Source organism: Marmota monax, unplaced genomic scaffold (genome assembly GCF_021218885.2).
Source record: "Marmota monax isolate L192 unplaced genomic scaffold, Marmota_monax_Labrador192_F-V1.1 WCK01_AAM20220418_F8-fsc00139, whole genome shotgun sequence".
NCBI lineage: Eukaryota > Metazoa > Chordata > Mammalia > Rodentia > Sciuridae > Marmota > Marmota monax.
In genome coordinates this window covers 4,359,290-4,383,214 of record NW_026695226.1, presented here as the reverse complement: position 1 = coordinate 4,383,214, position 23,925 = coordinate 4,359,290, and the positions used below count along the sequence as shown (strand labels likewise).

The window sequence follows — 23,925 nt, the reverse complement described above, 5'->3', positions numbered from 1 at the left end:
ATTGGTTGTTTACCCTCATGAGCATATGGCTGACAGGGTGTGGCTTGCTGTCATGCTGCCCAGCATTGAACAAGTATTGTACCATGTATCAGTAGCCAGGGAAAAGTTCAAAATTCAAGATTCAAAGTATGGTTTCTACTGAATGCTTTTTTTTTTTTTTTTTGCACTGTCACAAAGTTGGAAAATCAGAAGTTGAAATATTGTTAAACTGCGGACTTCTGTATAGGTACTATACAGTACAGTAGAAGATCCAGTTGAGGACCCTGAGGCCACCATGGGGAATGGTAGCTGCATAATATCAGAAACACCTGAGTTTGACTGTATAGAGTAAATCTATTCAGTGTTGTGTTATGCCACTGAGCTCTGAGATTATATGTATATAGGTAGTCAGCAAAACTTCTCCTCTGCATTTTCTTATCTTTTGCTCTGTTTAAGGTTATTCTCAAGTTTTATCTTCTTACAGCTTTCCTTAATTCCGTCATTCAGTTTTTTGAAATCCTACAGCATTTGGAAATTTGACTCATGATTATGATTTTTTCTGTTATCCTCTAGTATTTCATAGGTTAACCCTACTTTTGCATGCTTCTACAAGAAAGGGACATGTTTTTCTCACCTACCAATTTAGAGGCAAATTGAATAAATATTTATTAAATTTGATCTTTGAAGCATTGAAGTGCCTGAATAATTAAACTCCACAGAAATATGATAAAAGAAAATTGTCATCCATTTTTTTTTTTTTTTTTACTTTGAGGGTGTTTCTGTACTAGTCTCCTGAAAACTTTTTAGCTCCTTGGTGAACCCATCTTATTTTTTATGGCAGAGAATTTCAACCTTTTTAGCCTATGACTCATATTAAGTAGTAAGAGTTTTGCATTATACACATATGTGCACAATTGAAATGAAAGTTTTATGTAACAGTACTTAAGCCATAATTACCATCATTAAGTGCAACGCCCTTTGATATTTTCAGTTCTGGCTGCAACCCATTAAATTGATTCTATGACTCACTCGTTGGTTGTGACCTATAGTTTGAAAAATTCTGCTTTATTGATGGAGGAAAGCTTGAAAGGATGAAACAGTTGAAATTGAGCTATAAATAGGGGAGTGGAGCAGGTTGTCTTTTGATCCTGAAATTTTAAATGTTGCTTTGTCATAAGGGCTTCAAGCAGTAAGTGCAATGTGAAGGATAAGGAGGCCCATTGACTGCTCCTTGTTTGAGAAATCCCTTTTGTAATCAGTGTGTTCCATGGGCCTTTTTAAAATTAATACCACACATGGTTGTACTTATTAACTAAGAGTAAGATTCATGAGTACCATTCTTGACATATGAAATTAGAATCATTTTCTGAGGACCTTGGAATCTGAATTATATTATAAAATTTGAGAACTCTTTCCTTAAGAGAGCCCCAAGTCTTGGGTGAGGGCAAATTGTTGAGTGTTTCCTAGATTTGCTAACTACTTTTGCATGAAAAATCCTGATCACTTTTGTTTGTTGATCTTTTGCATTCTCACTCTTGTACCTTTCAAAAAATATTCTTTTATTCTGCATCCTTTAGTCTGTTACTAACCATATGTTTGTGCTAATTTTAAGTTATTGTTTCTCATCTTTTATGCCAACAATTATACTAATTTATGTCATTTTAAATTTTCCTTACTATTTTATGAACTTCATTTTTCTTCCTAATTTTCATTTTCTGTTATTTTTACACTTTATTTTTATTTAAAAAATAATGCTTAAACTTTTTAGCTTATCATTCACTTTTAAGATGGTTATTATCTTTTATTTAATTTGCCAGAAATTATTTCTTTTATTTTTTAAAAAATAAAATTTCGTATTTTTAAAAAAAAGATTTATTTTTTAGTTGTAGTTGGACACAATATCTTTATTTATATGTGGTGCTGAGGATCGAACCCAGGGCCTTGCACGTACTAGGCGAGCACTCTACCGTTGAGCCACAACCCCAACCCAAAATTTTGTATTTTTTAAAAAATAAAATGGTCTTTTATTTCTATAATTTAAAAAAAGGATCAACAGGAAGCACAATCACAGGAGTGTTCTGAGTGAATGGTCCATTCACTTAGTGTGGAAGATGTGTATATTTTTATAGCAATGGCTCCTCATTGAATTCAGACCTCTCCTTCATTTGCATGGCTTCCTCCCACATTGACTTTGGCCTTCTGATTTTCTTTGACCAATGGGACATCAGCAAATATTGCTCAAGTAGAAGCTTGGTAAAAATTTTTGAATTGGGGGCTGAGGTTGTGGCTCAGTGGTAGAGCACTCGCTTAGCATGTGTAAAGTGCTGGGTTCGATCCTCGGCACCACATAAAAATAAATAAATAAAGTTATTGTATCCAACTACAACTAAAAAAAATTAAAAAAATTTTTTTTTGAACTGGGAACATATAAGAGCTCAGGTTATACTGTTAAAGTAGATATTGGAAGATAATTAAAGCATCCTGGCAAGCAAGCTGCAGGTAAGTTTATGACTTATTAATGGGACTAGCTTGGACTGTCCAACCCTGTTTAGTCCCAGTTAATTACAACTTATATAAGTGACCTCAAGGAACACCAGCACAGGACCTGCCCAGTTGACTAGAGCCCAAACTCAAAATCTTGAAGAAATAAACTTAAGTTGTTCTTTTAAGGCAGTTTTGGAGTGCTTTTTTTTTTTTTTCCCCCTTATACCAGGGATTGAACTCAGGGACACGTGACCATTGAGCCACATCCCCAGCCCTATTTTGTATTTTATTTAGAGACAGGGTCTCACTGAGTTGCTTAATACTTTGCCATTTCTGAGGCTAGCTTTGAACTCAGGATCCTCCTGCCTCAGCCTCCTCAGCTACTGGGATGAAAGATATGTACTTCTGCACCCTGCTGGAGTGTTTTTTTTTAAAATTTTTATAAAACAATAGATAACTGAAACAAAAAACTGATAGTATTAGCATACATCTAAATATATATATATATATTAGTGATATTATTAGTTTTGCATAAAAAGCCCTAAAATTTGTGATGTTGGTTTTGGTTCTAGGTAGCAGTTGGGGGGATAGGAAAGTGATGGGAGGATTATCTGCAGAAGCTGGACAAATGACAAACAACCTTTAATGGAAACTGGAAAGGTGGTAAGGAAACTGCTATTGGAGTAATTAGAGGAAATACAATGTACCCCATATTTTCTGGGTTGGAAAATAAAACTTTTTTTTTATTCCCAGTCTCTAGCAGGCAAAAGATACTCAAAATAAGAAATGGTTTGGGACAAAGATCAACTCTTGATTGGAAGACTCTTTGTTAAGACCTCAGAAAGATTTAAGATGGACTTAATAAATTCTTTTAATTTGTTCTTAAGGACTTTGTGCCATGGCATCCTGGTATTTCCAAAATAGAGAAAGATCTTTTTAAAGTCTTTTTGATTTCTCTCTTTAGGGTTCTGTAGTTTTCATTGTATAGATCTTTCACCTCTTTAGTTAAGTTGATTCCCAAGTATTTTATTTTATTTTTTTGAGGCTATTGTAAATGGAGTAGTTTTCCTCATTTCCCTCTCAGAGGATTTGTCACTGATAACAGAAATGCCTTTGATTTATGGGTTTTGATTTTATAACCTGCTACTTTGCTGAATTTATTTACTAGTTCTAGAAGTTTTCTGGTGGAGCTTTTTGATTCCATATGGAATCATATCGTCAGCAAATAGTGCTAATTTAAGTTCTTCTTTTCCTATACGTATCTCTTTAATTTCTTCCGTCTAATTGCTCTGGACAGTGTTTCAAGGACTATGTTAAATAGAAGTGGTGAAAGAGGGCATCCCTGTTTTGTTCCAGATTTTAAAGGGAATGCCTTCAATTTTTCTCCATTTAGAATGATGTTGGGCTGGGGCTTAGCGTAGATAGTCTTTACAATGTTGAGACATATTCCTGTTATCCATAGTTTTCCTATTATTTTGAGCATGAAGGGGTGCTATATTTTGTCAAATGCTTTTTCTGCATATATTGAGATAATCATATGATTCTTATCTTTAAGTCTATTGTTGTGATGAATTACGTTTATTGATTTCCTTATGTTGAACCAACCTTGCATACCTGGGATAAATCCCACTTGATCATGGTGCACAATATTTTTTGATATGTTTTTGTATTTGATTTGCCAGAATTTTATTGAGAATTTTTGCATCTATGTTCATTAGAGAACTCAAAAAGCTAAACACCAGAAAAACAAATAACCCAATCAATAAATGGGTCAAGGACATGAACAGACACTTTTCAGAAGAGGATATTCAATCAATCAACAAATATATGAAAAAATGTTCATCATCTCTAGCAATTAGAGAAATGCAAATCAAAACTACTTGCCGCAGTCTGGCTGGGCACAATTCAGGAGCCACTTGTCAAAGGAAATGAACTTTATTTTTAGAACACACACACCACACCACACAGCTCCTCAGGAAAACCCTCAGAGCCCAACTGCCACCACCAGCTTCCCCCAAACCTCTCCACCTCCCCCATTCCTCCTGCTCTTAAGGCTGATTGGCTGGGTCCGTGGGCAGAGCCCATGGGGTAGGGGGCACTGACTACTTATGCTGATGGATTTTAGATTTTTTTTTGTGTGTGACTTGTATGTTTCTCTCATTGCCTTTTAAAGTCTGTTGTGGTTATCTTGCTCCTGTCCTTCCATTGTATGTTTTGTGTTTAGAGGAAAGATTTTTTTTTCTCATAAATTTCTGATTATAGGCGAACTGCCCCCAAGTGCCACCCTAGAGTCCTCATCCATATCTTGTCCTGATGTATATCATGAGTTAACAGACTTTGATCCTATTGTAAAGGTCTGAGATTTGAAGGTTCTTGAGGAGGGTTGAATATCTTTTGTGTATGGGTGGGATATGATTCATTGGGTCCAGAGGGCTGAACTTTGATAGATGGTTACATTCATGTTCCTTCTTAAACCAGTCCTCATGAATCATGCCTCTGAGCTCTGTGTAGTCTGCTCCTAAATTTTTTCTTGGCTTGGCTATGTCATTACTATTCCTTTTGGCTGGTGGAATATCGGCAAATGTGCAGACTGATGCTTGTTAGATACTTACACAATGGTGCTTATCTTCTTGGTACAAGGCTACCTCCCTGACTGCAGCTGCCTGAGTCTTTCCAGCCAGAGTAATGAACTTCCTAGTCAAACAGAGCCTTCATTATAGAACCATGAGCCAATAAGTGAGTTTTGTTTTAGGATTTGGATTGGTTTGTTTTGAAGTGTTAGATGAGTAATACAAGAACTATATACTTTTGTACCTTTCATCCGCCACAACACTTTTCAATAGGTAGTTTATTTCCTATGCATTTGAACCTCTCAATTCTAATTGCTTTGATCTTTGTAATTCAGGAGGCCCATGGACCAAAATTTTTCTTGATACTGTTAGAATGGTGGTGTTGTTTTTTTTTCCTGATATGATATTGTATCATGTTCAATAATGAAGAACTAAAGGATCTGAAATCCATGGTCTGTCTTTAAAGATTTGTTCACAGGTACTTTATAAGCTTGTGAATAGATTGCTGCACCATTGTACCTGTTTGTAGGAATTTGGCCCTCTGGAGTTCTTCTGGGAGATCATCCAGGCAGCCTTCTAAAAGCGTTGTCATCTGTTGAGCTAGTTACTTTCTGTTCCTACATACCTTAATATGAACATTTATTTATTTTTAATTTTTATTATCTTTATTAGTAAAATGTGTGTTATACATAATAGTGGGGTTCATTTTGACATATTTATAGATGTATGTAACATGATTTACTCTATTTCATTCCCTAGTAGAGCATTTATTTTTTTTAGATCAAGGAGGATATATCACAGAGAAAGTAGTTTCTTCTGGGCTAGAATTTCTTAGCAGAGGGAAGGAAAGATGGTAGATTGGAGCTAGGCAGGGATCCCAGATCTCATAATAGAACAGGGATAGTGAGGGAGCAATTAGACTGGAGGGGTGGATGATATAATACATGCTGAAAGACTCAATATTAGACAGTCTGTGACCTGGAGAGACTTGAAGTTTGATTACTAGAGCAGAAAATAAGGGCAGAGTTCACTAACCCTCAACTGGACCAGGGTGGAAGAAGGCAGGAGAAGCAACAGAGAGAAGGAGGGAAGGGAAAAGCATATAAGCTCACTCCCTGGAAAGAAAAGCAAACCAAATTAAAATGCCACAGAAGCAACATGATCATTGAAGATCAAGGAGTTTAACCAAAATTGTGGACAAAAAGTCATGCTGGGGATGGTAGCCAGTTTGTGGAAACCATAGTAAACCAGCCTCCAGAGAAGAAATTAAATCAATGTGGCATCTCCCCACCTACAGATAACAGCAAATTGAACCAGAAGGAGCATGTCTGCAGTGAGATGGCTCAATAATCAGTCTAGAAATAACTCATAAATGGATTTCTATTAGCCAAAAGTTATTGAAATCTTTTTCCCTTCTCCATCTGAACAAGAGGAAGGGGCTGGAACAGTCTTGCCTCTGGAAGGACTAGCTTAACCCAGTGCTTCCTACAGCCTAGGAAGAGACGAAGCAGATGCCCATGATCCCAGGGGCAGGAAGTGAGAGCTCAGATTCAGGTGGAAAAGCAGGTTCAGTCCCAGGCAGTGAAAAGGAATGTTTGCTACAGCCAGTGGGTTGTCATGGTAGGAAGGTGCCTGCTGTTCTGGGCATCTGAGAGGAATGGTGGTCAGATTTCAGCTGTAGCTGGCAGGAGGTTGGCTACAGCAGGAAACTGCCTGTGTCCCAGGCAGTAGAGAGGGACAGTGTCTACATCATGGCCAGTAAGTTGGTCACACCAAAACCTGTTTCAATCCCAGTGAGCAGAGGGAAGCAACACCTGTGGTTTACAATCTGGGTCATTGGAAGCTGGAACCCAGATGAACCAGCTCAGTCTCTTTAAGACCACTAGTAAGGAAAGTACCCTGGTGAGCTGTGTCAGTCAGGAGGGGATGCTTCTGTATCACAGATCACCCACAGAGAATCCACAACCACAGGACTTGTGTTTATAGATAGCTGTCAGCCACCAGGCTTCATGACACTTTGAAAAGGTTTCTGTGGAAGGAAGCCAAGAGCCTGCATCCTGAGCTTCTGCACAGGATAAAAACAGACAGGAGACACAACACTTCATCCTCTAAGCAGCTAGCCTGAGGACCCTGGACTGATAAAAGAGAACTGGCTGATAGAAGTTCACAGCATCTAGAGGAGTAGCTCCTGTTGTACCTCTGGAGAGATCCAGAGAATGATGGACATATTCTAAAGATCCCATATCTTGACAAAATCCAAACTAAGACTCAATAAGAATTTTTCTCACCTTGGCATTATTTACTATAAATAGTTCTAACATAAATTTTGATCATATATATCACTCTTCATTTTGATTTGATACTTGTTACCCTAGCAGCTAATTGTGCCCTCAACACATTTGATTGTATTTCTTCTAATGTGTTAAAGTGTTTATTGGAATTTTTCCATCTTTGTTTTCCTAGCTCTGGTTTATACTTACTTCTCTCACCCCTTTTTTTCTCTCTTTCTCTTTTTTTCCCTACCGGCTATTGCCTCAAAATCTACTCCTCTAATCCGTTTTTTTTTTTCTTATTTTCACTTTGGTATGTATTATTCTTTTCTATCCCTTTTTTGTTTTCTCTTTCTTTTGCCCATTTTTTCTCTCTTCCTTCTTTCAGACCCTATCTAATGTGATAGCAGTTTTACTATATTTAATTTATCTGTTCCAGAAATTACAAGTTTATGCCTGGTTTAGAGGAACTATGGAGAACAGAGTCAACAAATTTTTCATAAGATTGAATATTATATGGCTTTGTTCTCAAGTGATTGTAGTAAATAGGATTCAGTGTCTTCTCTCAAAGTGGTGCTGATACTGCGAACAGCAGAGGACACATTGAGTCAAAGTACAATAGTTGGATATTTGCCCAGTCTGGGGCTTTTAAGAGAAATAAGCTCACAAAATATAAAATGTTATATAAAATAAAAACATAAAATATGTTCAACATATCTATTAATCAGGAATAATTACACTGAGATTTATTATTTTAGAATGGCAATTATCAAGAATAAAAATAATAATAAATGTTGGTGAGGATATGGGGAAAAAGATAGACTCATGTTGTTGGTGGGACTGCATATTAGTATAACCACTCTGGAAAGCAGTATGTAGATTCCTCAAAAATTGAGATGGAACCACCATATGACCTAGCTATCCCACTCCTCAGTATATATATCCAAAAGATATATAATCAGCATACTGTAGGGATGCAGCCACATTAATGTTTATAGCAGCATAAATCACAATAGCCAAGTTACAGAACCTACTTAGGTGCCCATCAACAGATGAATGGATAAAGAAAATGTGGTGTGTATGCACAATGCAGTATTACTCAGCCATAAAGAATAGTGAGATTATAGCACTTGCTGGTAAATGGATGGAACTGGAGACCATTAAGCAAAATAAGCCAGACCAGAAAGTAAAGATTGAATGTTTTCTCTGATATGTCTGGTAGGCCAAAATAAGAAAGAAAGAAAAGGGTAGGAGAATTTTGTGGAGTTGAGGAAGAGGATTGAGGGAGAGGAGAAGTGATGGGAAAAGGGAAGAATGGTGAAATGAATCTGACCTAACTTTCCAGTGTACATATGTGAATTTACATTAATTAAAAAAAAAACACCTGTAAATAAATAGAAGAAATATCAATAGCATGGAGGGTCAAAGAAGACCCTCATTACTATACAAAATACATGTATATAATGAGAATTATATACCTTATATATAATCAGAGATATGATAAATTATGATATAATGGTGTATTAAGATTGTAAAGCAAAAATAAATAAATAAGTATTACCAAAAAATGTTATATGAAGACAAACAAAAAAAAAAAATAGAAGAAATATCAGTAGAGGAGAGGAAAGGGGACAGGGGAAGAGGGGGAAAGAGAAAGTGGAAGTCGCAGGGATTGAATTATAGCAAATTATATAGTATTTATGTATAGTTATGTAAAAATGAATGCTAAAATTTTGTATAACTAAAATGAACTAATACAAAAAGCAAAGAGGGCTGGGGTGATGGCTCAGTGGTAGAGTGCTTGCTTTACACATGTGAGGTTCTGGGTTCGATCCTCAGCACCATATAAAAAAAATAAATAAAATATAAAGGTATTGTCTCCATCTACAACTAAAATGATATATATTAAAAAATTAAAAAAAAGAAATGAAGGAATTAACAGTTAATGAGGAAAATAAAGAACTCTTTCCTTATTTTAGGAAGGAGTTAAAGATTTGTTTGTATACAGATGTATGTGGGAGAATTTCCATGTAGCTGACTTATGTTACATATAGAAAATCATCTTTTTGTTAATATGTAGAAGTATTATTTATGTAAAATTTGTGTTTTGTTAATTTTATATGATCTCTTCCTTGTCTTGATTTATTAGAACTGTAAATCATAATAGCTGACTCAAAATCTATTTTATTAGGTAACAAACAATACATATATTTAATGTTCATGTCTTATAGTCATTGTATAATGAGCCAGGAAGTTTGCAGATTTTAGGCTTACAGTCTAGTTGCAGTGGTCTGAATTAAGGTGATTCTTAAACAGTAAAGAAGTTTTTAAAAAGGAAAATGAATTTCAAAGATATTTGTAATAAGAAGGACTCAGGTGTGGGCTTAGAGGTAGAGCACTCGCCTAGTATGCGTGAGGCACTGGGTTCTATTCTCAGCACCACATTAAAAAAAAATAAAGGTATTGTGTCCACCTATAACTAAAAAATAAATGTTTAAAAAATTATTATAAGAAGATATAAAAATCAGATACTTTTCCCTTTAAAAATAAATTGCTTTTTTTTCTTATACAAAAACATTGCAAACTGGTGAAAACTTAGGAAATACCAAAAACCAAACTAAAACAAAATAACAATCACTACTACCTTTCAGAATTATTTCAATGTTGTTATATAATAATAGTAACAGTTTAAATGTATTGAATGGTAATAGTGTTCCAGTCACTGTGATGTGGAAAATAAAGAACTCTTTCTTTATTTTAGGAAGGAGTTAAAGTTAAAATTAACTTAACACATTAATTGATATTCTCCATAACTGTATGATGAATGTTCTATTATTATACCATTTTAAAAATGAAGAAATTTGATCAGAGAAACTGAATGACTTATTGAAGATTACACAGATTTAAGTCCAATCTTATGACTTCAAAGTTTGCATTTCCAAAGTACTATGAATTGTTACTTCCTCTTTTGCAGAATTTTCTTCCTTCCTTCTGTCCTTCCTTCTTTCCTTTCTTCTTCCTTCTTTCCTGTCTCGATTCCTTCCTTCCCTAATTGGATCATACCATTTTAAAAAATTTATCACAACCTGACTTTATTTGCCAAATATATTCAAATATCCTTCTGTATTAATATTTCTTTGATGTGTTCTTTAACCGTTTTTTTGTATTCATATATCACATGGTTTAACAATGGATAAATCATGGTTTAATTAGATTTCTATTATTGATGCAATAATAGTCCTTCCTTATCCAAAGTTTTATTTCCTGCTGTTTCATTTACTGTTGGTCAACTGGGAAGCATTATTGTGGATTCCCGGTGTTCCTCTTGACTATTTCTAGAGGTTAATAGTAGTTTAATGCTGTGTTACAATGCCTTCCATATTGTCTTTGTCTCATCATAAAGGGATTGTGTTTTCTCACATCATCATCAGAAGTGTGACTGTGGTACAGTAAGATACCTTGATAGAGATGATGTTATTATTACATTGTATCATTTTGATAGTCACATTATTAGTTATTGTCATTCATCTCATATTGTGCCTAATTACAAAGTTTATCACAGGTGCATATGTATAGGAAAAAAAACATAGTGTATATATAGGGTTTGGTACTGGGTTTTAGGTAACACTGAGGGTCTTGGAATGTATTACTATGGATAGATAAATGGATATTACTGTATTGAAGTTGGCTCAATTATTCAGTATTATAAATAATGTGTGATGGACAACTTTGTACATATATCTTTTCACATATTTCTACTCATTTCTTTAGAATAACTTTAAAATTTTTTTTTAGTTGTAGATGGACACAATGCCTTTAATTAATTAATTAATTAATTAATATGTGGTGCTGAGGATGAACCCAGTGCCTCACACGTGCTAGTCAAGTGCTCTACCACTGAGCCACAGCCCTAGGCCCTCCTTAGGACAACTTTTAAAATATGTTTTGAGGTCAAATGATAAGATCATTTTATAGACTTTTAAGTATATTTTAGCAAATTACCTTATTTTTATTCCTACCAGTAATACATGAGAGTGCCTGTAAAACTTGATATATTACTCTAGTAGAACATACAGTTAAGATTAGGAGAATGAAAAACTAGAAATTCAATATTTTTCCAAGTTAATGTAGTATATGTCCTACTTTTTTAAAAAAATAATATCTCTTTTAAAAGGAAAAGTAAGAAATTATAGTATCTGTAGACATAAAAATTATTTTTATGTGAGTAAAATTCATGGAGAGATTCTAAAAGAATGAAAATATTCACTTCAATTTAAAGTGGAGAATATAAGACTACCAGTAAATAAGGGAATGAGATTAGAATACAGTTTTTAAAAAGGGACTCTTAATGATCTGTCAGATTAAAATGTTGTTGGATCCATATCTGGATATTGGAGGGCAAAAAATCCATTGCCCGGCAGAGTCAGAATTCACTTGTGTTTTTTTCAGTGATGAATGAATGAGTGAGGAAAAGAAAACATGAATAGATTTTTATAGTTTTACATCCTTGACCAAGTTAGCATTTTTGTTTTTGTCCTCTTGTTCTTTAACTTTGACCTGAGTAGAATCCAAGGTCTACATGTGTGAACAGAGAGCGACTGGCAGAATTGTCTGATCAAGGGCAGGGGTGGTAACTGATTGGGGATAGAGCTCTGGAGTATGAAGAGGAGTTTGCACTGGGAATGTCACATACCACCTTGTGTTCTCTGGTGGAGCCTCTGGATACTGGAACAGGTATGGAGAACTCATTTACACATAATAAAGCATCAGGTGCAACTAGGATTTAATAAGTATTCATTTGTGGTAATGCTTTATTATTTGAATTTCTTTCATTTAGCACATAATGTGGAATTTTATGTGACTAGAGTTTTGTTGGGTTAAGAGCCCTAAAATAAAAAAATTGTATATATTTTGAGTTAAATGGATGGTCCTTATAAGGGGTGGGGGGTCAAGTATTATGGGGGTGATAGGTACCCTTTATGTGAGAGGAATGCTTCATTTTTAACTAAAATGTTTGCTCTGACTGGGTATATTTAGTTCATTTTGTTATGCATACCTAGTGAGATAAATCTGAGAACTCTAGAACTATGCAAAAATGATAGAGACCCCTGAAAAACAAGGGAAGAAAGATGACATTTTAAATGATTTTGTCTACATTTTTTAAAACGTGAGCTATCCAATAATAATAATACGATAATCAATATATACATTTATTTTAATTAGATTTTATGCCTTCTGGCTAGTGTTGCTGTCTTAAAAATGTTCTAAACAAATTGTACAATTTCAATTTGAAATATCTCAAATTGAAATAGTATACACACACACACACACATGCACTCCTGCATACACATATACATACACATATACACATATATACATGTATATATACTTTATAAAATACACACATACATATAGCTATATGTATTTTATAAAAATATACATACATGTATCTGCATATTTGTGTATTTCATAAAATTTACACATACATATATGTATCTGAATATGTGTGTATATATTATATATATGCATATGTATATGTATATATGATATATAATATATATAGTATTGAACCTATGGTCTCATGCATGCTGGGCAAATGCTCTACTTATCTACATCCCCAGCCCCATCTGTTATATTCTTTCACTATTAGTTTCCCCCTGACCATTTCTCTAATGCTTCTGTAAAAGAAGTCTGGAGGATACTATTAGTTTTTCATGACTGCTCTTGGGGACTATGTTATTTAGATGCATAAAATGTTTAAAATTTAAAATTTTTAAAATTTGTGATATTTAAATTTTGTAGGTTGTATATAACCAATGGTGGTGCTTTTATAGGCCAGAAAAGGTTAAAAGCATTGCTTTCAAAGAAGTTAAAACCAAGCTTTGTTGGTAGACTGTAGGCAAGAATCAGCGACTTTGAAAATTATTTTTTAAATTAGGAAATAGTGAAAAAAAGGAGAAAAAACTCAGAATAATATGATTTACTGATTGTTAGCTTCAGCTAAATCTTATCAGGCAAGAAATCTATCTTGACTCTGTTTAATTCCCTATGGGAGTTTTATTTTTCTAAATGAAAGCCCAAGTTCCCTCAAAACTTCTATATGATTTAAACTTGTACACAAGCTGAAGATTTAGGACACTTTGACAATAATATTTGCTTGTGGGAGGAGTAAAAATCCTTCAACATAGTTTTTGAGCAGAGATAAACATTAAAGTCCAATTTTTGTGTTTTACTTGTTTGGAGAGCTGGTTCCATATTGATTCTCTCTAGCTTTAGCATGAAATATTAGCATCTGTTGAACTCTGCTGACTTATATTGTCTTTCTTAAAATGGACTGTATAGTACTTAGGTCAAAGAAATATATACAATTGGCTTTTTAAAGTGTAACTTAAAAATTTTCCAAAAGGATATATTTGTTTATCATAAATGTTAAAACGTATGAAATGCAACTGCACAGAAAAGGGAAAAGAAGATCATAATCTCAACCAGATTTTTAACATCTTTTTATATGTGTATTTATGTTTTGAAAAAGAAAGCTTAAAACATAGGTGGAATATTTTCAGAGATATTTATAACTTTATACTTGTGCACATTAAACATTTTTTTGGATTAATTCCTAGAGGCAAAAAAAATTTAGTTCCAAAATGAAAGCATGATGACTTATTGCTTGAAAGAAGTGGAGAAACACTAATGATTTAGAAATGAGGAGTAGAATTTTCTTTCTGGGTACTTCCAGCTTAATGTTTAAAATGAGAAAGGTCTTAGAACTATGAAAAAGCTTAATTTGTCTTGATCTTATGGAAGGAATGCTGTACTTTATTTTGTTTCCCTTTATTCTTTTGTTGTCAATATCATCATTATCGTATTTGCTGACTGCTAGACTGTTTTATGTACTGTGTTAGGAAGGGTTAGTGGGTTTTTTTTTTTTTTTTTTTTTTTTTTTGTCAGAGTAATCTGATGAGATAGGGGCACTATACTCCTGGTTTTATAGATGAAGAATGAGGCTTAGTACTATTGAATTATTTGCTCAAGGTAATATGGCTAGCAATTAAATGGAGCCAAACTTAAAAATAATTTTCTGTATTTAGAATAAAACCTATTTGAAATTTCTCCAGGTTTGACTTAATTTTTTTTTTTCCGGAAGTGCTGGTGATCAAACCTAGGACCTTGCACATACTAAGCATGTGCTCTATCAATGAGCTATACCCCCAGTCCCTCAAGTTGATTTTTTACCTGAGCAGTTCATGATAGAAGGACAAGAACAGATTGAATTTGTGAGAGAGTGAAAGTTTTTGAAGGGAAGTCCAGGCCGACCACCTGCTGGGCTTCCTTTGTTCTTTGTTAATGAATCCAACCCTTATAATGTTTTTATCTTTACTATTGGACATTTCCTTTATTGCTAACAACAATGTCACACATTTTGAGATATAGGTGGAAACTCCTAAATTAAGATTATTTTTGCTTAAAATCTTTATTGTTTATAATTTGATATAGTTTCTGGGAATCTAGGATTTAAAACATTTACAACATTACAAAGAAACATACTTGTCACACAAGATTATCAAAGTTTATGGGTTTTAATTTTGATTTTCTGTTCATAGCTTCTCTGATTTGAAATGATTCCTTGCTCTGTCTGAAGTATATACTACTTTTCCCACAAGGAAAAACAAGATACAAAATTTCAAAGCAATAACATGTTTTACTGGGGTTGTGGTTCAGTGGTAGAGTGCTTGCCTAGCATGTGCAAGATGCTGGGTTCGATCCTCAGCACTACATGAAAATAAATAAATAAAATAAAGATATTGTGTCCAACTACAACTAAAAAAATATTAAGAAAAAAGCTTTACTAATTTTTCTGAATATCATCTAATTTACATTTTTTTAAAATTTTCCATTTAAATTTTCATTTTGAAGCTAGTGAATTTTCCTAAAAGTAGTTTTAGAAAAGTTAGAAAGTATTCTCTAAAATAAAATGTTTTATTGAAGTGCAGAGAACCATGGTTTTTGTAATGCTACAGAAACACTTTTCCAATTTAAGAAGGTTTTTCTTTATGATGTCTTACTCAGATTCATAAATGAATAGTAGTTATTTTATTGTTGTGATTACCACTATTTCATTATGGGTGATAATAATAAAGCAGTGTTATACTTTATTACTAGTGCTTACATGGCCTAACTTGAAGAGATAGAATTTTTTTTTTTTTTTTTACCAGTTATCCAAATATGTTTTCAGTGATAGAGATGTGTATATTGTTTAAATAATGTACATGTTTAGGAACCATTGTAGTTTATAATGTTCTTTTAAGAGCTTTTATGTTTTGGAATTACAAGTATAGAAATATTTTCCTTTGGGATAAAGTATACGAAAACGAATAAAATATGGGAAACTTACACTTGAGAGTCATATCTCTAGGCAGATACCTATTAAGTACAATCACTGAAGTTTACCTAAATTGCTATGGGTTTATAGATGGGGGAATAATTAATTCAACCTTGCAGAGGAGATTAAAGGTAAAAGAAAACTCTATTGCTTCTCTTGTAAAATCACATAGATCTTCCATATGCTAATGATGATTTTCTAATATTTTACTATTTGAGATTAGAGATGCTTCCTTCTGGGATTTTTTCCCCTCTGTATAAGTGTTTTGATTTTTTTGTTTACAGTGCCTTACCTTTTGTGTCTTACAATTAGTTTAAGAAAAGTTGGGGAAAATGATTCTATAAGGGAAAGGTGGATTCAATTTTTAAAAGTCCTACAAGAGAACTGACTGTAGGCTTCTTTTGTTTATTAACATAATATTCTTTTTCTTTTTAAAAGCCTTTATAAAAGAGTGAACTGAATTGGACTCTGAAAGTAGAATTTTCAAAGTGGGGAAAGGGCATTTGAATTTGGCAGAAGGAAAGTCTGAGGATGGGAGTCCCGGAGAGTAGAAATTGAAGCTAGAGTCTTCTAGAATGGGGGACAGGTGAATGGTGCTACTGTTAACCAAAGAGGGTAATAAAGCAATATATTTGAGCGGCTAAGGTGAATGGAATAACATCTCTGTTTGGGGCATGTTAATTTTTTTTTTATTCTTTCTACTTAAATATGTTAATTTCCTTCAAAGTGCCTGGAACTCAAGAACACAAACCTAGGAAAAAAAATCTGTTTCCTAGATGTTTATAAAGGCTCTTGGAAAAAGAGATGAGGGAGTAATTATAATGTACATTTAAATATAATATGATAGAAATAATCACATATGGTGGGGAACTTGGGATTTTTGATCACCCGTGACTGAGGATGGAAAAAGGGAGAAGATGAATATTAGGAAAGTATTCCTGTAAGATGGATAAAATGTGCTTCCTGCTTAGTTGTAAAGACCAATAATAAGTAAAACAAAAGTTACAATATGCTCAGTATTGTAATATGAAGTGCTTGCTATAAATTTAGTTTATAGAAGGAGAAAAATCACTTGGGATTATTCATTTAATAGCCATCAGCCTAAGGGTAGTATTTGAAACTGAAAATATTGATGAAATTTTCTAGAGAAAGAATTTAGAGACAGATAAAAGAACTAAAGGTATCATTCTTGGAAATGATAATTAATTAAATAAATTTTTAAGGACAATGGTTAAGGAAGAATCATCTAAAGCATTATACATACTATATAAGTGTGTGTGTGTGTGCGCGTATGTATGTTCGGTGATGGTGGTGGTGGTGCTGGGGATTGAATCCAGGGCTTCACTCATGCTAGGCAAACACTCTATCACTGAGCCACACCCTGAGCCCTTAGAGCATGGTTTTAACACTGGGTTGCAAAGCCATTTGTATGTTCAAGATCCATATAGTTAGTTTGAAATCAATATAGTTGGATATAGACAGAATTTTAAAAGCACAGATTAAGAAAAAAAATCAAGGTATATGTAGCAAAGTAATTATTCTTTTGCAAAATTTTATTTAAACGTGTGTTTGTTCATGTACTGGATGTAGTATAAAATTCATTTCTTATTTATGGTTCTAAAAGATTCACAAACTTTAGAAACACCAATAAAAGAGAGTATGGGAAAGCAATCAGAAATAATTAAATCATCTTTGTTTTTCATTATTCTGATGGCAAGGAAAAAAATGGTGAAAGAGCAGTGGGAAGAAAATTTTCCCTCTGTTGTCTAGAGCCCAGATGTCTCCCCCCCAGGCCACCTTCACTTACACCAGTTTTATAGGAGGAAAGAAATAAGGAAAGGGAATTCACAAGACATAGAATTCAGAGACAAAGAAGATGAGGGAGATAGAGAATTTGAAATAGATTTGAATTTGAATGAGAGCTAATGAACTCTGTGAAATCTCAACTTTTAATCTAATCATGCTATTTCAACACCAGGTATTCCATTCCCTAGCTCCATGGCCCAGTAAAGTTCTTCTGGCTGGTTCCATGCCTCAGCTCTGTGCCACAGTCTGGCTGGGCACAATTCAGGAGCCACTTGTCAAAAGAAATGAACTTTATTTTTAGAACACACACACCACACTACACAGCTCTTCAGGAATTCCCTCAGAGCCCAACTGCCACCACCAGCTTCCCACAAGCCTCTTCACCTCCCCCACTCCTGCTCTTGAGGCTGATTGGCTGGGTTGCGTGGGCAGAGCCAAAAAAATTCCCCTAATGAGCAGCTCTGTGGTCTGAAAGGGCGGGGAAACAGCCCAATGAGCATCACCGCAGAGGAGCCAATCAGTTGGCAGCTAGAAGTTTGCTGGGACTGCTGTGAGCCAATCATCAGCTGGCAGCTGGAAGTTTGCTGGCAGCTGGAAGTTTGCTGGAGCCCCTTCGCCTGTGGCTCTCAACAGCTCTGTTCCTTACTTAGGAATGCAGCAAAGAGGGAACTGGAAAAAGGATATGAAACTGCCCATAATTAAAATTTGGATGCAGTAATATCAGTAATAGAAGTTACTGAGAGGTAAATTATGGACCAAGAGCTGCTGTAACATTTTAAATGAATGATCTCACCAAATAAGTTAGTATTTTTAAATCCCCACTGTCTTGCACAAATCAACCACCTAGAATGTCTATTCATTATTACTAGAATAGTGCTTATAGTAAGTACTCTGTAGGTAGTGACTATTATTATTAATTGTGTAATAGTTACTAATTATCACCATTTTCCCATTACAGAAATGCATGCTAAGGTTAAATAACTTGCTCAAGCTCACACAGCTAGAAAGAAAATGGAATCCTTTCCATCAGAGTTAGAAGAGGTTGATTAGTATTGTATCTACTAGTGTTATATCTATCTAGTTATGTGATGGAGGTGCTTAAGGTATGATGATGGTGGAAAAAAGAAAATCAGCTGAAAGACATTATGATGAGAAACAAAACTCTTTAGCTTGGTGACTGGTTGGAAGGAGACAGATGATTAAGATTTTAAGCTGGACTGGGAAAGTGGTACATAGGATGTAGGAAAATAAGAAACTTTTTATTTTAAAGGAACTGATGAAAAATCAAGTGGGATGCTAGAGAAATTCAATATGAAGGTAGAAATTTAGAAATTATTATACCAAGAAGTTGGTGAGAACTCTGGGAATATTTCAGATCTCCAAGGGTAACCAACAATTTTTGGCTACACAAACCTGGGGCATCAAAATTAAGGTCATGATGATAGCCTCCATACCAAATTTTCTCATCTTTGCCCATGTCTACTTTGTAGAAAATCTACCGATGATTCTAAGAATCTTTAAGAAAGAGAATGTTACTGCTACTCCAGGGACTGGCTTTTGCTTGGTGTTCAGTGCTTTCCTTGCTTGCCCTGGTTGCTGTGGTTTTGTCTCCTCCGCCTCTCAGTGAAGGCAGAGAGCTGCAGGTGTTTGGCACCCTTCCCATAACCACAGAAATTGTTAATACTTCCCATGTTGATGTTCTCAGTCAACCATGGAAAATTTCTTAGTTCTTGTTCTTTTGTCCCACCATTCTCACCTCAAGTCTTAGACTTGTTATCCATTGACTTTGTCAGTACCCCTGTCCAAAAGGCATTCATATTTTTGTGCCTAGTAGGTGGTTCCTTCAGATGAATTCTTACACAGTGTTTTTCAACATTTTCTTCCATCTATTCTTAGGCATAGGTACACTTACTTGTCTGAGTCCTAGAATGAAAGCCATTATAGGCTCAAACTGGGACCAGATCCCTTGGAATACGATCCCTTGGGAAAAGAGAGATTGAGATGGCAAATCCCTACATTTTTTTTAGAATATTTTTTTCTTAGTTGTCAATGGACTTTTATTTTATTTATTTATATGTGGTGCTGAGAATCAAACCCAGTGCCTCACACGTTCTAGGCAAGCTCACTACCACTGAGCTACAACTCCAGCCTGGAAATCCCTACATTTTAAATGATTATCCAATTGCCTGTTTCTTTTGCTCCCTCTAGTTTTTATATGGGTCTTCTACTGGTTGATTTGAGATTATTTCCTCTTTTCACCAGATGGAACAATGATGTGTGTGTGCTATTGTGTAATTGGGTCCTATCTGAATATTGGGAGGATTGGGTTGCTTCTTTCTCAACTTTTAAAATTGCCGGCTGATGATTGGCTCACAGCAAACTTCCAGCTGTTTGCTGGGGCCCCTTCGGCTGTGGCTCTCAACATAAAATTCTTTATAAAACTTTCCATATTTCTCCACTTGAGTTTAGTAAAGATTTGAATATTTAGCACATTTTTTTTCTTTCAAAAAAGCATTGGTAATTTATTATTATTTTTTCTGGTTCATTTATGGAGAATCCCAATGAGCCTTTTGAAAACTCATCATTTGCAGTTACTTTATAATAGCAATTTATTGAAAGGTACTACATTAGAAATGTTTTACTGCATTCCAATCAAGCTATGAAGTTCAAGGACTGTAAAGATTAAAAAATACAAATGAGGGGCTGGGGTTGTGGCCCAGTGGTAGAGTACTCGCCTAGCACGTGCAAGGCCCTGGGTTTGATCCTCAGCACCACATAAAAAAATAAATAAAATAAAGTTATTGTGACCAATTGCAACTGAAAAATAAATATTAAAAACTACAAATGATAGATGTATCTATTTTCTTATTTTTTTAGCCTTCTTTGAATCCTGGGGGAAGCCAGTCATCAGATGTGGTACTTTTGAATCACTGGAAAGTAAGGAATTTTGAAGTACAACGTGGTGACATTGTATCATTGGTGTAAGTAATTCAGAAACATACTATCTTTGTATTTATTCTTATGCTAGTTTAACTGTGAATCCACTGGTAATACCATGTGGCCAGTTATCAAAGTAATGAGTAAAATGTAAATACTATATTAAAAAATTAATTTTGAAATATAATAATACTACAAAAACCTTTTATATTAAGATACATCAGTTGATTGGCATATTTGGATTTGGTAAAATGTGTTTAATGAAATAGTGATAGAAATTATTATTTTGATGATCCAAAGTATGTGCATTTGGTATTACTTTGGAATATTTTGAAGTTTTGCATCTTGGTAAGCAACTTTTATGTTACCTTAATGTTTCTTAGTTTTTGAAGCTAAAATTTAGCTTATAATTATGATGTGAAATTTAATGATAGTTATGTGTATCAACAGTTTAATTGAAAAAGGAACTTGGGAAGACTATACTAGAGGCTTTTGTTTAGAACCAAAAGGTGGCACTGTTTCTCTGTTAAAATATTGTGACTGGTCTGGAACAAAAATTTCATTCCTGTCTTAGTTGTTTAAGGAATGTCAAAGTGTGCATAATTGACACAATGATATAATACACAGTCCTAGTGTATGCTTGAATGGTTTAGATTTGAGATTTTTATTTGTTTATTTTAAAAGTAAGACACACTGAGAAGACTACTGCAAAACTTGCCTAATTTCTTTTGGTTTCAGCTATTTATAAAAATGTTTTAATTTAATTCTCTATTATGAAAGTTAGTGGACTAGGTTAGCAACTACTGTAGCAGTTGTACTGTTGTTTGTTTTAGTGGTAGTAAAGCCTGGTATTGAGTGAAGAAGACTTCCAATTTATATTTCTTATTTTTGAATTATAATGATTTTCTTCTCATTGGATAATAATTTATAATCAGTGAAAGCAAACCAGTATCTGTTTCTTCATACTTACCTTTGGCTAATGCTTTGTGGAAATAGTCCATAAGTTTATCTCCTTCAAGATTGATTGTTCTACTAGGATTCGTTTGAAAATATGTTAACCAAATCTAGTTAGTAGCTAATGAAATAAACAAATCTGAGTGGAGTTTTGTATGGCAGACATCCAAGGATGGGGATTAAATGCTTCTTAGGTTTTGAGTACCTTCTTTAATATTAACCTATTCTTTGGAGTGTACTTTAATTTTCTCATTCAGAGTACTATTTTTGCAACCTCCTTCAAAACCTTTTCCATGCCGGTTAAGCCTGTCGTATGCTCATTATTCTTTTGCCTTTGATTTGACAAGGTTACATCCTCACTTAGTCTGTTATAGAGCAGATACCTACCCAAGTGAAAGAGGTCACACTGCAAGCAGAAAATTGTGCAGATTTTTTTTTCTCCCCAGTAAGAATCATGCTATCTCTAAGCAAGTGAATTTTAATAGGTAATTGAAAAGTAAGAAAGGCTTCTTAAAATTCAGGGTTGCATTGGTTCATAAACATATCCTAGCATATCATGGATTATATTGAAAAGAGAACACTGTTCTTTTAGGTAAATATTGAAATGATGGATATTTATTATATAAATTATTTAAAAAAAACATTTATATTCAAATTACAGTTGTTATAATACATTGTGGCTATTCCAGGTGAATTATATTTTTAATGAGTCAACTATGTGCCGTTTCTTTGGCAGGTACAAATAAAATACACATTCATAATACTTGTTGCTACCTGGAGTCATATACACAAAAAAACATTTATTGTTGGTTTTATATTTTAATGATAAATAATCATTAAGCAATATTGTTGCTTTCTTTGAGAAAGAAAGGAAAAGTTTGATATTAAATTCTTATTTAACTTGAGGTAATAGTGTAAAAGCCATAAAAGCCACAAACTATTTAATGTTTATTTTTTGGTTTTAGAGCAAAAACGTTTTCTTGACACATCTCCTTGTTTTCATACAATTTATAGGCTGCTTTAGAAGATTGATGGTGGTTTGATAAATGTTCATGTATAGATTTAATCCATGTTGAACAACATTGAATATTTGCGTTCTTTACAAAGAGCATCAGTTTGATCTTAGCATAGATGGTAATTTTCATTATTACATTAGAACATTATATCTAAGAAATACGTGATGAATATTGAAATAATTGAATGTTGAATTTAGAGACCATGTAAAATGCTCTTAATCTTTTTGTTGAGCACATTTAATTGATACATTAGTAATCTTTGGTAACGAGTTAGTATATTTTTATGTTAAAAAAAACCAGAAGAAAACCCCCAGGAATGGCATTTTATATATCTAGACTGTGTGAAGATACATCATTTCTATCATAATTTATAACATATTAATTTTTAGAAAAATTTCAGTTTGTAAATTCATAGTTAAATTAGTAAGGTTTATGAAACTTTGTAACTGAAGCACAATAAAAACAAAATAATCCTGATTAAAATTCTATGTTTCAAGGGTGTATGCATTTTTAATGAAATAAGAAATTAAAAATTTGTTGCCTTTACCTTTTTTTTTGGTTTTAAGTACTTAGAAAAAAGTATTAACATTTTGTTATTTAACTTCAAATAATCACTAAGCAATATTATTGCCTAATTATAGATGATATAAGGAAGGGTTGAGGCTGTCTGTGAATACAAGGGCAAGGAAGGATATTTTCATTATAAGTTGCAAGTAGAGGAAAGATTGTAAACTTTGTGCAAAATATGCTGGTATTACAGGTGTATGCTATGATCATTGTTTTATATTACTTTTTAAAGTTTATTTTCAATGTGTGTGCAGTTTTTTTTTAAGAAAAGATCAGGGTTAACTTTGCAGAAACCACTTTTTAGAAGATGATTAAATGTGTAATACTGATTCTTTTCTCATACATGGCTTTTGGTTATTGTTACTATAATAAGGAAAAATATTCGTGGTCTGAGGTAAAATTACATTTAAACACATGTACCTTCTGCATTGTATTGATCTTTTCTCCTTTTACTAACAATCTCTGAGCTAGTTCATGTTACAGAAACACATGGTATAGCAGAACTGTCTGTCCTTTCTATTGTAAAGGGGTATTGTTTGGAACTTGTTGACCACTGCGACTTCCTAAAGAAAGAAAGGAATGGGGGAGGGAGGCAGGTACATACTGGAACATGCTTCTTTGTATCTTGTTAACTTTTCCTAGCTCCCTTTTTCTGTAAAAGGTTGATCTCAGTGGAGCTATTGTTTAAGCATGTTATTTAGTAAAGTTAATTAAAAAGGCATATTTATTTAATAAAACTATAGGTCACACAAAATATGATTTGCTGTCATTAAATTCTCAGTATAATTGAGTGTATATACATGGTATCATAGGTACTTAGTTGATTTGCTAACTAATAGTTCTGATTAAAGTGGATTTTCTATACCTTGGAATTGACTTTTCATTAACCTGTGTGATGGCCTTACTGCAACAGGCTTAACATAAGTAGCACTATTTCACAATAATATATCATTAACAAGTCC

At 33.7% G+C, this 23,925-nt stretch overlaps 1 protein-coding gene across 5 annotated transcripts in view; it reads left to right on the top strand.

Moving 5' to 3' along the window:
- Immp2l (inner mitochondrial membrane peptidase subunit 2) overlaps positions 1–23,925 on the top strand; it is a 905,321-nt gene that overhangs the window by 56,705 nt on the left and 824,691 nt on the right. For 4 of the 5 annotated variants that reach the window (XM_058576086.1, XM_046435362.2, XM_058576083.1 and 1 more), the window contains one exon: positions 20,367–20,470. In XM_058576086.1, the coding sequence (XP_058432069.1) occupies positions 20,367–20,470 (104 nt within the window). Of the gene's footprint in view, positions 1–11,879; positions 12,038–20,366; positions 20,471–23,925 lie in introns of those variants that run through there. The other variant, XM_058576084.1, reaches the window with a different exon arrangement.